Here is a 16,031-nt window from a genome sequence, read left to right as displayed (position 1 = left end):
TGCCCTTAGCCTTTTTCACACCAGCAGTCGCGCCACCAACAGAGGGTTTTTGAGCCTTTTTCTTTTTCTGCCCGCCTCTCGGCTTAGAAGAAGAACCTGCCTCAAAATTCAATGCCACGGGAGGAGCTTGGGACTTGATAATAGTCTCTGCCGACTGCAGCTCATTCAACAATTTCGCAAGGGACAAATCCATTTTGTTCATGTTATAATTCAGGCGAAATTACTGAAAACTGTCAGGCAAAGTCTGCAGGATCATTTCAACCTGCGTGTCCTTATCAATGTTAGCTCCAAGGACCTCCAGTTCATTCAGAAGACTCATCATCTTCAGAACATGGTCCCTGACCGATGAACCTTCAACCATTTTGGTATTCAGAAGGGCTTTCATGGCAGTCTGCTTAGCCGCACGATTCTGATCTCCGAACATTTCTTTGAGATTTTCCAGAATGTCATAAGCAGACTCCATCGACTGATGCTGATGTTGCAGAACATTCGACATGGATGCCAAAATGTAACACCGCGCCATCTCATCAGCCTTAATCCATTTCTGGTAAGCCTTCTGTTCATCATCTGTGGCATCATCTCCAGGTTTTTCTGGACACACCTCATCGAGCACAAATTTGTACTCTTCAGCAATTAGAACAATATCCAAATTTCGTTTCCAATCAACATAATTTGGACCCTCAAGTTTGTTTTGGGTAAGAATGGCAGTAAGGGGATTAAAAGCAGTCATTGTTAATCTGGGAGACATTAAATATTTAAATAGATCAAATCAGTTTGTATTATGAACATTAAAATTCAAAACACATTATATATATACAATCTATGCACCTTGAACAACAAATTTCGATGGGAAAGAAGCTATTCTTGCAATATACATATATAATGACAGATTTTCACTCCATAAACTTAATCATGTCATACTCAGATGGAGAGTAAACTGTTAATTTAAGCCAAGTGAATATCAACATTCAACATATATTAGTCCCATTGAACCAACATGCATACGCAGATGGAGAGTAAATACAAATAATCAATGACTAGTATAACATAGTGATTATTCATAATATTTTTATCCAATATGGAAGAAGACCTACGTCAACGTGTAAAAACATTATATCACTGATTTTTTAAGCCCGAGGACCAAGGGAATTGATCCCCACAATTTCTGGAATTAAAAACAACTAAAAAAAAATTTCAGAATTTTAGAAAAACAGCAAAAACACCATCTAAACGACACCGAATGCCCAAAAAACGACTTCAGTCATGATAAAATCCATGTGTATTGCTCACTGGGCCGTTTCGCATGGACCTGCCAAGTTTCAGGTCAATCGGAGTCCGTCAACTTTTTGACCTCCGATTTTCTGCCCTAATTCAGCAGAACGTGATTTTCCGTTTTACATGATAAAATTCAATTTTCAGATTATTCTAAATCAACATCACCAATATTAAAAAGATACATCAAGTTTCCAGAATAATCATCACAACCCATAACAGATAATCACACCAAAAAAAACAGTGCAGGTTTTCAGAAAAACAAACTTTGCATGTAATTCAAAACTTGCATATAGAACATGATATTAATCCTTATGGTTTATCCTAATTATTTAATTAGACGTGAGTAAGCTCTGATACCAATTGATGGAATATATACCACAGCGGAAGCAATAACAGAATCTTATTCACGTGTAATCTAAACAACTAGCATGTATGGAGATTTTAGGATTACCTCTTGAAGCGTAAACACAACAAATCTAGGTCGTTCTCCAGTTCCTCAGTTGAAAACACACTAGCAGATTTCCACAGTCTTCTACTGTGTTACCCAAACAATAACCAAAAAAAAAAGAATTTTGGGTGGGCAAAATTCTAGTAGAAACCGCAGTCAGAATCATGTCAAAAACGTCCAGCCCTTATATCCATATATATAGCTGCGTTTTTTAGGTCAAAACCGTTTTCAAAACCTGTTAGGTTTCCTTCTCCCACTAAGGGACGGTTTCCACGTTTTCTTTCCCACTAAGTAACAGTTTCCACTATTTTCTATTATTTAGGCACAGTAGGGACCACAGAATTTAATTAACAAGGCTTCCTATTATGATATTAATTTCGAAATTCTGAAACTAATTTCCATCATAATAAATTACGAATTATTCCACTAAAAATTCGTAATTGCACTCCTTAGTTCAATTTCGAAATTCTTCCATAAAACCTTATTTAACTCCCCATGTTAAGATTCAGATACTAATCAATCAAATTAAATTACTGACTATTTAATTTATTGATTACTTCCTTTAGACTTACACTTAACTTATTTCATGTGTCGGATACAAAATCCACCGGCCGGGTTTACACATGAAAACTTATAAGCTTTCATAAAGGAGTATCATCAATCTCAAAATTGAGACATGGATTCCATCAACTAATTATTACTTCGCCAATGTATATCATTGTCATCCAATTTACCAGGCTTATTGACTCGCGAAAGAATCTCGCCTTTTAATAAATCAAAACAACAAGTGACATACACAGCTAATAATAATTATATCAGGATTAAGAGTATAAGTACATTAAATGGACTAGAGAAATTATTTTATAAAGTCAGTATAAAATACTCATCTCTACTTGATCCGTTCAATACATACAAAATGTACTAGCACAAGAAGTTGGAATTAAACCATTCCCATAATCAAGATAAATTATACTTAATCTTGTGCTACAATCATTCCGATGATTTGTCCAATTCCATCATTAGATTGTGAACATTAACTTTTATGTCTTACAAGAACCGATGATTTAATCTTCCGTGTATAAGCTAAACTCTATACACTAAATCATCTACTATGTAAGCAATGGACGCACAAACCAACACATGATCTATTTAAAATGAAACTTTATTGAATTTAAACAAGTAAATAAATAATTGTTCATAAAGAATACTATAACAATACGCATGGCTTATAGTATATTCTAACAATATGGGCAATGGTACGAAAGCTTCCTTACTGTTTGACTTCATCAGAGGCTAAGATAAGAAGTACATTAAAGTTTTTCATGAACGAACTGGGGTATGAACCTAGTTATCTGGCTTTTCGTCCAACACTCTTAAAGTTGAGCATGGAGAAGAGGGTCATGCCACGGAATGAAATCTTGAAATTTCTCAAAGAAAACCAGCTGGTAAAAGGGAAGCTAAGTCTTTACACTGTTGTCATGTGTCCTGAATCCAAGTTTCTGGAGAAATATGTGCTGCCTTTCAGGGAGAAGAGGCCCGAGGTGTATGATTTATACATGAAAACTAGAAGCTAAAGAGAAGTCTTTACATTGGAGACTGTTGCTGCAGATCATCGGTTCTCTTACGTTTATTCAGTTCTCTGATAAAATTGTACTTCTCTTTAATGCTCTTGTCAAGCATAGTACTGCTTGTTTACTTTTCATTGCTGATGATACATAATTGAACAATTTCTTTTCAAAAAATTATTGAGCGATGAGAACTAAAAATTGGGAGCAGTTTCATTTTCAATTCAACTGATGCTTCTTGTTCAATGAAAAAGGAAAACAGTGTAGAAATCAGACTTGATGTCTATGGCATTGATATTTGAATGCTTATCTCAATCAGGACGGTATTTGTTCTCGTTGTAAGTGAAGTTTCTTATTCCTATATCTTTGTGATAGGACAGCTTCGCTCCTCGACCTAATTCTAACTTGACGATTTTCCTTTCTTTCCTTGTGTAGGCGAGTAGTTCTATTATCTTCATTATATGATTGGAAAAGCATCTTCTTTCAAGCTGCGAGTTCAATCATAAAGTGGATGATTATGATAACAAAATTTGCTTATGTAGATAGGAAAGGAGAAACTATTGGTAGAGAGTGTTTCCCCTTTGAATGAGCCCTACACACTGCGAGTTCAGGAAATTACACCTAATGATTGTTGAAAATAGTCACTCTTGACCTTTTGACTCATTGGTTGCCCCATGGACAAACCTTTAAAGTCCAAAGTCAAATGTGTTGTCTATGGGGCAAGCAAGAGGTAACACTTGTTAAACTTGAAGTGTTGCCCATGGGGCAAGCGGGTCAAAAAATCAATAGTGGTACCAAAGTGTCCTATTTCTGTCATTCATCCGCGCAAATTTGAATTAGTCGGGCCAATGAATTCTGGAGACCAAATGGTTATACCCAAAAAAAAAAATGCTTATCCCGAACACGTACTCCATATGGAAATCGTATTAGCTTATTTGACCTCACGAGTGCAACCAATGTTCATGAGCATTATATGCTTGTCAAGACTTATGTTTTATTTTTTCATTGGTAAATTCAAAGAACATCATAAAAACCTCAATTTTAAACAATTTCAGATGACCTTTCCATAATAATGAGCGTAAACATAACGCCGTGTAAAATACAAATATGTCATAAATCCAAGAGCACTTAGTCCACAAAGTAGCCAATAAAAGTAATCTAGATGTCCTTTGTTCAAGTTGTCTGAAATCCAACCATCTCTGCCTTTACCACCTGTTGTTTTCTCAATGACAAAAATGAGGAAGCTACTTAGAAAGCTCCCCACACCAAAAATACTAAGGTAAAGAGAGAGACCTATGCTTCTGAATTCTCTAGGCACTTGATCATAGAAGAATTCTTGCAGACCAACCATAGTGAATGCATCAGAAATTCCAATTAAAAGATATTGCGGAACTAACCACCAGATAGTCATTGGAACTGTTGCATTTGGTACATCAGCCGATCCATATTCTCGTGCAATTTCGAGGCGCTTCTTCTCTACCAGTGCTGCAATTGCCATAGTAAGAACAGACAAAAAGATCCCAGTTCCGACTCTTTGGAGTTTTGTGATACCAGATGGAGTTCCAGTAATCGTTCTCGCAATAGGTACTAGGATCTGCTCGTAAATTGGAATGAAAATGACAATAGAAACGTTGATAAAGGACTGAAGGGCAGCAGATGGTATCTTGAATGATGGTGTTATTGATCTGTCCATTGTGACTGCTTGCTTTGTAAATAAGGTGAATGCTTGAGCAAATATGATCGCATATATCAAACATGACGCCCATATAGGAACCAGCCTGAGAAGTCCCTTTTCTTCTTCAACATCATTGATTTTGGAAATTTGGCCATCTTCAGCCGAATGATCATCTGGTGCAAGCAAAGCTTTGTTCAGAAACCTATAAACAGACAACATTCTGTGAAGTATAATCCAGTATAATTCTGTTTCCAAGTCTAATTTTTATGGCAGAAGATAGTCTAGTATTCTGGTTAAGATAGAAAGAACAACATTTATATCACACCATTTGCTTTTCTGGATAAAACTAACCACTTACCTAACTATTCAACAAGACACGTCAATAAAATTTCATAACTGACAATGCTTACTTGAGTTGCTGAGAATCTTGATGACACTGCATTCTTGTTTCTTCTATTGATGTCGCTACAGATGTCGCACGCCAATTCCTCACTGTTTTGTTGAAAACCATGCCAATTCTCACAAATGGGCTTATTTTATCACATCTGCTGCTAAACCGATAAGTTAATGTACCAAGCCAAAAAATGACAAGTGCAAGGCACATGACAACGCAAGGAATTCCAAACCCAAGACCCCAATTAAAGTTGTCCTGAACGTAGTTCAGAACCGAGACGGTCACAATATTACCTCCACTCATGCCAAAGTACCACCAGTTGAAAAATGAGCTTCTGGCTTTGCATTCTATGGGATCTAGTGGATCAAATTGGTCAGCTCCAAAAGCCTGAACACAAGGCTTGTGTCCTCCCTGAGCTATTGCGACCAGATACAAAGAGAAAAAGAATAATACAACTTGGAATCGGGGAGGAGAACATGCATCAGCATTATCAGTAGTTTGGCAGTTAGAAGAGCTGAAGAAGGGGAAGACAGCCGAAAGCGTCAATAGTCCAAGTCCCTGTTATCATGCGAATCAAAAGCACAAGTAGAAGTGATTGCCATTTCTAGATGGAATATTGGTCTAACTGAATTCAAAAGACATTCTAGTAGGCCATCCTTACAAACTCTCAACCTTATCCAACATAATATATATGAAAAAGTATTACTAAAATCCTTAAATATTTTTTGATAACCAAGAAATCCCCGAGGGCTAGTGGCGCACAATTCGAAACACGTGGATAATGGGCTCGGTCCTCTATCCTTCTCTACATAAATATCAAGCTTTTGTCTGTGCCACGGTTCAAACCCATGATGTGCCCCTAACATACACAACACGTGTTGCACTTTTACTACTAGACCCATGCCCTTGAGACAACTATAACTCTTACACATTTGAAGGTTAAAATTTCAACTTTAGAAAACCTTGAGGAAGCGGGTGGTGGGTCCTAAATCCGCCTATGCTAAAGGGGGTAGTATTGCTCCTAAACTAGCTTTTCCTCCACAAAAACAGTTCAAAATCTTATGACATATTAAATCGAGGTTCAGAAATTTAAATCATAGAAAAATATAAACAGAAAAAAATCCAAAAGATGGGCTATATGAATGGGGCATATTCCAATGATAGAGTAAGGTTCATAATTCTGTAAGGTACAATCTATTGTATTCTATTATGTACAAGCTGGAAACTCAAAGAACATTCAAATAGGCAATGAGAATTCTTGATCTTAGGCAGTTTTGTACAATCCATGTCCGATCTACAAAATTCTCATATCGTGAACTCACATCATGCTTTTCAACACCATTTCAAATTCAAAAGACCAAAACTTTGAACAGAATAGGATAAAGGTTATTAGAGCATTGAATCCATCGCAATCAATTAAAGGACCACAGAGAACAATATCCCTCAATGATATTACCTTTTTTGGTATCCCCGAGTACCTATACAAGTATATTGATTTGAGGTCTTGTGGACCATTTCTCAGTGCCTAACGCGAAGAACTTTGAAAAATAAGAGATTAACATTTACCAGAATGTAAAACAGAGAAGCAAACACAATTGTGCGATAACGACCGAGGAAGGAGTCAGCCACCAAAGCACCCAAAAGGGGAGTGAGCGACGCTGTTCCGGACCACGCATTCACATTCTCCGCAGCTGCTGCAGTAGACTGGCCCAGTGGCCCAGTCAGGTAATTAATTAGGTTAGAATTTATGCCATAATATGCAAACCTCTCCGCTATTTCCACACCTGCCATAGAACAATAATAGTAATAGTAATTAGCACTCTCTGCCTAAAATGAAAGATGGAGTTCATATTATGAAGATCAAAACCAGCAAATGTTTCAGACTTGTCTACATATTGCGACGTGCACTAAGTTTGAATTCATTTTTTCAGATTAATTAGTGCTAAATTCAAATTGGAGACAGCAGAATTCTAGAACAACACTCAGATTAAAGGATTTTCATAGTGTAGAGGGTGTGTAAGTATTTTAATTCTAAAATAAAGGGGTATCCAAAGCTGAGTCATATTATAGAGGTGTTTAGTGTAATTAAATCTAAGAAAAAACGCCAAATCAATTCACTTGCTGCTGTCAATATCAAACAGCCAATCTGAGAAACTTTTCCAGTTAAGCTAACTAGGACAAATTGCTGACTTCACTAACACAGTTAATTCCACTTTTTAACTTTTTAAAAGAAGAGTTGAAGAAATAATTTTTAAAAATCTAATAGAAATATTTGTAGCGAAAGAAGTAGTGTACAAAATATTACTCCCTACATTTCCCTTATCGAGAGTCAAACCGCGTGAAGTTTGACCATAATGTATATTTTATCATATTTACATGAGAAAAATTGCAACTTATAGTACTTTTCGACTTTTCGTATAGTTTTTGAATATCTAAATTTTAATTTTAAAACATTGAATTGAACTAATCTAATTTAGCTTCAAAATTTAGTCAAATTTACTCTCGATAAACGAAATGTGTCATCTAAATTGAAATGGAGTAATAATAAGCAGGGTCATGTCAAATGAAAAGAATAACGGAATACTCAAAAGGGAAAAGCATATCAATTAATGTGACTTACATATGATGAGAGAAGCGGATCGCCATCGACCGGAATTTGATCGGTGGACCGGACGGCCGTAGTAGTCAACGGAATCTGGAACGATGTCGTTAGAATGAGTTGGAGTTTCAGTCTCCAGCAATAGCATAGCTTCTTCTTCTTCTTCTCCTCCTACAATTGGTGGTGATGAGGAAATATCCATTTTCAGTAGCAGAAGAACCTACACTGCTCAAACTGCACGCCAACAATTGAATGCAGTTGACAAAGCTATATTGACGGCGTTTGCTAAATATATACGTATATGTTGTAACTTGTTAGTGGCATCACTCGCACGTTGAAGGCAGAAAATTTTTAGTTTTATAACACACGCAACTGTGTGAGACACTTTCAACGTTTGGCAAGTGGCTTGGTGGAGGTGGAGATGAGAGATGTGTCACAATTTAAAGTTTATAAGTTGCCGTTGAACTCATAAGTAGTCTTAGGCCTTATTTATTTTTTTTAAATTAAAATATCATATTTGAATATCAAAATATGTATTAAGATTAAGACATTTGAATATGAATATACAAATATTTTAAGATCTGAATACTAAATGTTAAAGGTTGTTTGTTTATTAAACATCTGAATATATAGAATTTATCTTTATATAAAATTTAATAAACATAAAATCAAATAAAATACTCTATATATATATATATATATATATATATATGGTAGTTGGTGGTGATGATGGCTAACAGAGTTATTTGTGAGTGTCGACTAGAGATGGTGGTTAGTGGTGATTTTGGTTGATGGTGGTGGTTCTGGTAGTAGCTAGTGGTGATTGGTAGTGATAGGGATTATGGTCAGTGGCGGAGCAAGCTTACTAGGTGTGGGTTCGACCGAACCCAATCACTTTTTCTTAAACACTATATTTTTATTAAGAAATTCATTTAATATGTATAAATATTTAATTGTGAACCCAGTAACAAAGACGAGCTATGGGTTCTAGGGTAATTCAGAACCCATAAACTTCAAATTCTGACTCCGCCTCTGATTATGGTTGAGGATGATGGCGGTGGGTAGTAATAGTTAATAATGGTGGATAGTGATAGTTGTTGTGGCTGTGATTGAGTAAGGTGATTGTGGGTGGTGGTAGTTTATAATGGTGGGTGGTGCCTTCCATGGTTGATGGTGATGGGGTGGTTGGTGGTGGTAGTTGAGGTGGGTGAGTGTGTGTTTGTAGTTGAGAATGATGGTGGTGACGGCTAAGGTTAAAGATGGTGATAGTGGTAATTGATAATGGTAGGCGGTGGCAGCAGTTAGTAATGAATATGGATGGTAGCATCTTAATGAAATTAAATATTTGTTATAGATCTTGATCATATAGACTTATCCAGACTCATTAAGTGGTTTTAAAGTAAAAAAAATAAACACACTTAATGATTAAAATCTGAATGATTAAATTCAGACTTTAAAAATAAACACACTTAACGTCTAAGATCTGAATGATTAAAGACTCAGACCTCAATTATGTGCAAACAAATGAAGCCTTAGTTATTGAGTCCGTAATAGATTTATACATATTTAATAAATAATTTAATACAAATATTGGATCTAAGCAAGATTATTGGGTTCGTCCGAATACGTAACTAATTATCTAGCTCGCATCTCTGAGCATACTGTTAAAAATCTATATTTAAAAAAAAATCGCAACCTGTAAACAAACATAGAAACATAAATGTAGAAGAAGTAGGAATAAATCCGAGCCCACTAGATTCACAGTGTGTCCTTAAGGAACTTAATCTCCTCCTAATACGCCATATTTAGAATTATTTTCTAATACGATAGAACCGATTAACCTCATTAATGTAGCGGTACTTCAAACACAAGTGTTCAACACACTCAATAAGGCAACAGTAAATCACACTTACTTTTTCTTTATTAGAAAACAATGCAAGAAGGAAAAAGAGTGCTATAACACGTAAATATAGCCAAAAAGTGGGATCCAAACGAAGAGGTGCAACCTTTCATGTTAGGCTACCACTCCAAAGTGACTATTTCATGTAACGGTTATTCCATAAAATGTCTGAACAAATAACGAGAAAATAAAACGAGAGGGAGAACTAAATTATCGTTACCGAAACAATTTATTTGGATTAAAAATATTAATATAATCTTTATATTAACAAATAAATTTGACCCAAACAAAGACAAAATCCAAAGTCAAACGTGTGAGGCTTGATTCTTCTCAACTCTTATAAGAGTTAGAAGAATTACAATTATATATAAATTCATCAAATCTCTTTTCGTCTTTTAATATGAACAATATTTCTTTGTAAAGAAGAGAAATTCAAATATTTTTCTCTATTTTTCATTCACGCAACTTCAAGTAGGTGTGGCATCGGTCGGTTCGGTTCGATTGTGAATATTATCGGTTCGACATATCGGTTATCGGTTTATAAGTATGCAAAACCGATAAGCGAACCGATAAAAAATTGGTTATCGATTATCGGTTAATCGGTTATCAACTATTATCGGTTTACCTGATAAAATAACTTAATCTAGATCCAAACTTCTTCAGAAGCTCGCAACTGAAGATTTTCTTACTGTTTTAGTCTTTTATACATAATGGGTGTGTTTAGTATGAAGGAAAACATTTTCCGGAAAATATTTTCCAATTTTCCCATGTTTGGTTGGCTTAAATGTTTTGGAAAACATTTTCCTTATGAATTCATTTTCCTCCAATTGGAGGAAAATATTTTTGTTATCAAGAGAATGAAAAACATTTTCCAAAAACTTCTTCTCAACCTTCCCCACCCTCACCAACCCACCACATCCCCTCTCTCCAAAAAAGTTTTTTTTTTCAAATTTCAGTTTCTCCATTACCACCCACCCTACTACCCCTCCAACCCACCCCACCCCGACCCTACTACCCCTCCCACAAGAAAATTACTTTTTTACCTTATTTTTTTTTGCAATTTTAAATTTCTATTTTTTCGTTTTTCTGCACCACCCACCCCAATCATCCCACCTCCACCCGCAAAATATTTTTTAAGTTACACATATTAAGGTAAAAGGCCTTTTTTATGTAAGATGAACATGATTCTAACCCCCCAGAAAAAATATTTTTTAAATATATTTTTTAGTTTTATTTTATTTATCGGTTTAAAGGTTCAAATTTTACAAGTTCCAAAGTTATGAGTTCGGAGATTTATTGTGACGACCCGACCCGTCGTCTCATGAGTTACTACCCCGTTCTTCCCATTTTATGCTTTCTTATGTTTCATTACCAGTATGGGGTGCGTTAGAATTGATTTGGAATGATTTTGATAAGAAATGAGACACTTAGTCTCTTTTAAGAAGGCTTAAGTTGGAAAAGTCAACCGGATATTGACTTGTGAGTTAGAGGGCTCGGAATTGAATTCCGATGATTCGGTTAGCTCCGGGTGATGATTTAAGGCTTAGGAGCGCAATCGAAAGTAATTTTGGAGGTCCGGTGAAGAAGTTAGCCTATTTTGGTGAAGTTAGTATTTTGGCGATTTCTGGTTGATAGGTGAAATTTTGATCCGGGAGTCGGAATGGAATTCCGAGAGTTGCTGTAGCTTCGTTATGTGATTTGGGATGTGTGTGCAAAATTTTATTTCATTCGGAGGTGGTTTGGTTGAGTTTTTGATCCAATGCGTGTTTCGAAAGTTTTTGGAAAAACCTTAGGCTTGAATTCGATGTGAATTGATGGTTTTGATGTTGTTTTAGGTGTTTTGTTGATTGGAACACGTTTGAATAATGTATGGGATATGTTGGCGTGTTTGATTGAGGTCCCGGGGGCTTCAGAGTGATTTCGGATGGCTAATGGAAACTTTTGAAGTTGGAAATATTTCATAATAGACGAAAGTTGTAAATGAGTGCACGTAAGACCTCACTTTGGACGATCATATCTCCCGTTATACAAGTAGTTGTGTGACCCACAACCTATCAAATTAAAGCCCTTTGAGTCTAGTTTCTAACTCAACAAACCGTTCGTCATTTGGAGGTGTATACAGAAAGTTATGACCATTTTACTGGGCATGTGTCACTAGCGCGCCCAGATGCGCGCCCAAGACAGAACACTGGGCAAACTAGCGCGCCCAGATGCGCGGCCGCGCTAGTAGCAGGCCCCTAAATACCCCAAGACCGGGAATAGAGAGTTCCCAAGCCATTTTTGGAGCAAGGGCTTGCTCTCTCAAGGGGATTTCGTCCAAATTTTCATTTCTATGATCCAAGGTAAGATTTTTGGAGTACTTTGAGTTGATTACTACTCCTAAACACTTATATTAACATGGATTGATCTTGAAAATCCTTAGATTTTCAAGAAATTCCTTCAAGAACTCAAAGAAGGGTTTTGCAAGATTTCTTCCAAAAGGTAAATCCTACACCTTAGACTCACATATATGGATATATTATGGGAATATGAGTATGAATCAAGTATTACAACTTATTGTATGGTGGTTGGAAGCCATAAATTCCCAATTTAAATACATGAACATGGTAGGGATTTAAAGGTGTTTATTGGATGGAATTTTTGTTGGTTTGGGGTGAATGGTTGATCACACATGTGATGTTAGGAGTATAAATTATTAAAGAATAATAGTGGGATGAATTGTTGGTTGATGGTGATAGTTGGAGGAACCAATGCTATAGTTAAGAGGTGTAAATATTTATGCTTACAAGATGTTTGATAATATGCCTAAATGGCATAATTTATGGGATCTAGTACTAATATTGGCCCTATTGAGTGTGGTATTGTAGATTGAAGTTACATAACTGTATGGGATCATTATAGTATCATTAAGGGGCGAATTTCAGATATGTAGGGTTAAAACTCCGTCTTTTAGAAATCGAACTTCATCGATGTTTGTGTATTTTTGGCAGATTCGTCACACGAGGAGGCCAATTTGAGAGGCAAGGGCATAGCGAGCTAGAGGTGAGTAATACTTGTAAATGATATCTTGAGGGTTTGAAACCCCGGATTTGCACATCATAGTGTTGTATTGAGGTGACTTGCACACCGAATATGAGCGTGAGGTAGAGCACCGTTGGGGATTGTGACTTGGTTCGTCCCGGTTGTTGATTTTACTGCGTATTTGACTGAAATTACTTGTTATCATCATAATTTGGGCTGATTGCCATGTTTGGGGCCTTGTGCCGACTTGTAAAATCCTTCGAGGATTGATATTACTGCTTAGCATGATTTGCATATCATCTAACTTCAGTCCAAGGTTTTAAATGCTGTTTTGCAAACCCAGTCGTATTTCTAAGTTTTGAAAACTTAAATGATATTTTAAATGCATTTCGGGTTGGAAACTTCGATTTTGTAAATGCCCAAGGGGCTTATTATATTATTTTCTGGACTGATTATAAAGTGACTTGAAATAGTGGTAACAATGACACTGTGTGATATACTTGAAACAATGGTAACAATGACACTGTGTGATATACTTGAAACAGTGGTAACAATGACACTGTGTGATATACTTGAAACAGTGGTAACAATGACACTGTGTGATATACTTGAAACAGTGGTAACAATGACACTGTGTGATATACTTGAAACAGTGGTAACAATGACACTGTGTGATATACTTGAAATAGTGGTAACAATGACACTGGATGATATACTTGAACAGTGGTAACAATGGCACTGTATGATATAAATTGGTCAGGTAACAATGGCTGACCGGTCAGGTAACAATGACTGACCAAGATATTGCGCTTGGGCTGTAGGAGCCCCTCCGGAGTCTGTACACACCCCCAGTGAGCGCCGTCGACGATAAATAAATATGGATGGCTCGGGCTGCACGCCGCAGTGGGTACTGGAATGTACCATCATATGCATTGCATTGCATTCATGCATTTGTTCATTATTTGTTGTTGTGATATTTCTGGAGATATTTATCTGCTTTTGCTGGTGCTATCTGATCCTTGAGTGTTGGGGCCCGAGTGGCTGACCAGGAACGAAGATATTGCCCGAGGGGCGGGTTTCTGTGCATAGTGACACTGATGGCTGGAATTATTTTGCAACTGTTAAAAAGATTATTTTCAAAAGAGGTTTAAAACTGAGTCAGATATTTTATAAAGGATTTTCATGGAATTACTATTTTCAAAAAGGGTTGTACCGTCTTAGATAGCATGATGAAGTGTTCTTACGTGATTTCTTATCGCTCAGTTATTATTTACTCTTATTACCACTGAGTTGGAAGTACTCACTTTACTCCCTGCACCTCGCGTGCAGTTGCAGGTACTGTTCACCCGGTAGCGGGTTATTAGCGGACTGAAGGTATACTATTGTAGCTGAGCAAGGTGACTGTCAGCGTTCACGACACTGTAATTCTTCATTGATTCTAAATTCCATTCTGTATATTGCTGGTCTTGTATTAGTATTTAGATCTTTAGATGCTCGTGGCTTGTGACACCCCGATTTCGGGCTGAGTCGGGATGGTTTCCATTATTCTATCATGTTTACTTCGCACTTGTGATTATATTATCTGCGAATTAGACTTATTCCTGCTAAGTAATTATAAAGAGATGTATTGTTTTGTTGTTGGCTGGCCTTGTCCCCACGAGAGGCGCCATCACGATCGGGTTGGGATTTTGGGTCGTGACATTTATGTGTTTGGAAGTTTACGAGTTTAGAAATTATAAAGTTTACGGGTTCGAAATTCCACGGTTTCGAAAGTTTAGCGGTTCAGAAGTTTATGAAATTTGTGGGTTCGGAAGGTTGTTGGTTTGAAAGTTTATAGCTTCATGTTTATTATATTTGAATTATTTATGAATACTCTTAAGAAGTCATTTTTCTTAATTTGCGTACCAAACACAGAAAAATGGATAAGACTACTACTTATTTTTAAAAAAAATATTTTCTTGAAAAATATTTTCCGTTATACCAAACACACCCAATATGTCAAAATGTAGCTAATTATGAGTGGAACAACAAACAACCACAACCATAGGATAAGCTCAGCGACGGTAACTTGAATTAGCAAAAAATATATAATAATGATATATTGATAACAATTAGTAGCAGCAGAATTCTATTCATTACCTCCACATATCGCGGCTGAGAAAGAATATGAGAGAATGAAGCCCTAAATATATGTATATACTTAAGGATAAAGTCGTAATTTTATTAATTCTTATTGGGTTATCAATTTAGCCATTAACAAAATTGGCAAATAGAGGCCCGAACCGATAACTCAATAGTAAAAAAATTCTAATCGGTTACCGAACTGTTAACCCAATAACCTGATACAGATAACCCAATAAATTTTTTGGGATTTTTACATTCCTATGCCATATAACAAACTATATTACTCTACATGCTTAACTTTTAATATAATTACCTTTTATATACCTAATTACCATTTATGTACATTTTAGGGGTTTTAATAGTATTAATTAGTCTCCTAATTTAACTCTACCGTATATTCCCACTCCCCCCACACGTTTCTCTCTCCAAATCCCACCCCCTCACCCACGTATCAAATTACACCCCACGATTTTCTCTTCAATCACCCACTATTTCCTCTTCTAAACCCAGCGAAAATCTGTAACTCCTCCATTAATGCCTATTCTCAAGTTTTTTCTTCTAAAATCAGTCAAAATTTCTGCTATTCTTCAAAGTTCATTCACCCATTAACGACCAGCTTCAAAGATTTTCAATGAAAAAGAACAGAGCTTCAAAGAACATCCCTAAAAAAGTTAAAGAAACAGATGTTCCTTCTTTCGATTTGGGTGTTTTATCACCACATTCATCGAAAAAGCATGAAAAATATGCTCATGCAAATGAAGAGAAGAAGCATAAGTTTTCCCCTCGTCAAGCTAGGGCAGAAGCTAGAACTAAACAAAAATATGATTTTGATGCTGGTGAATCTTCGAGGTAAATCAATTCAGCGAAAAAGAAAGGCAAAGAGATAGATTTTGATGATGATTTTGTAGAAGATGAACCTGTCATTAAACTTGTAGAATATTAGTTGTAGTTTTTTGAATTTGTTTAAACTTGTAGATATATTGTAAAAAAATTGTAGTTATATTATTTTTATTTTTAACTGTATTATGTA

At 36.1% G+C, this 16,031-nt stretch overlaps 1 protein-coding gene across 1 annotated transcript; it reads right to left on the bottom strand.

Annotated features, from left to right (window-relative positions):
- Positions 1–4,327: 4,327 nt before the first annotated feature.
- On the bottom strand, positions 4,328–8,349 carry LOC104231753 (protein NRT1/ PTR FAMILY 5.10-like). The gene is made up of 4 exons (XM_009784806.2): positions 7,978–8,349; positions 6,924–7,141; positions 5,374–5,915; positions 4,328–5,165 (listed from the first exon to the last, which is right to left on the bottom strand). The coding sequence occupies exons 1-4, from the start codon at positions 8,156–8,158 to the stop codon at positions 4,340–4,342; spliced, it is 1,767 nt and encodes a 588-aa protein (XP_009783108.1). The 5' UTR covers positions 8,159–8,349; the 3' UTR covers positions 4,328–4,339.
- Between the last annotated feature and the right edge of the window lie 7,682 nt (positions 8,350–16,031).

This window comes from Nicotiana sylvestris, chromosome 3 (assembly GCF_000393655.2).
Source record: "Nicotiana sylvestris chromosome 3, ASM39365v2, whole genome shotgun sequence".
In the NCBI taxonomy this organism is placed as follows: domain Eukaryota; kingdom Viridiplantae; phylum Streptophyta; class Magnoliopsida; order Solanales; family Solanaceae; genus Nicotiana; species Nicotiana sylvestris.
The sequence above is the reverse complement of the archived record's forward strand: the minus strand, read 5'-3'. Positions and strand labels throughout refer to the sequence as shown.

What these genes read in the sequence shown, in the direction of transcription:
- LOC104231753 (XM_009784806.2), bottom strand. Translation starts at nt 8,158, where the DNA reads ATGGATATTTCCTCATCACCACCAATTGTAGGAGGAGAAGAAGAAGAA. An exon ending in ATCCGCTTCTCTCATCATAT is followed by an intron (nt 7,142 to 7,977) that starts GTAAGTCACATT and finishes GTTCTATGGCAG; the next exon opens with GTGTGGAAATAGCGGAGAGG. An exon ending in CTTCTCTGTTTTACATTCTG is followed by an intron (nt 5,916 to 6,923) that starts GTAAATGTTAAT and finishes GCATGATAACAG; the next exon opens with GGACTTGGACTATTGACGCT.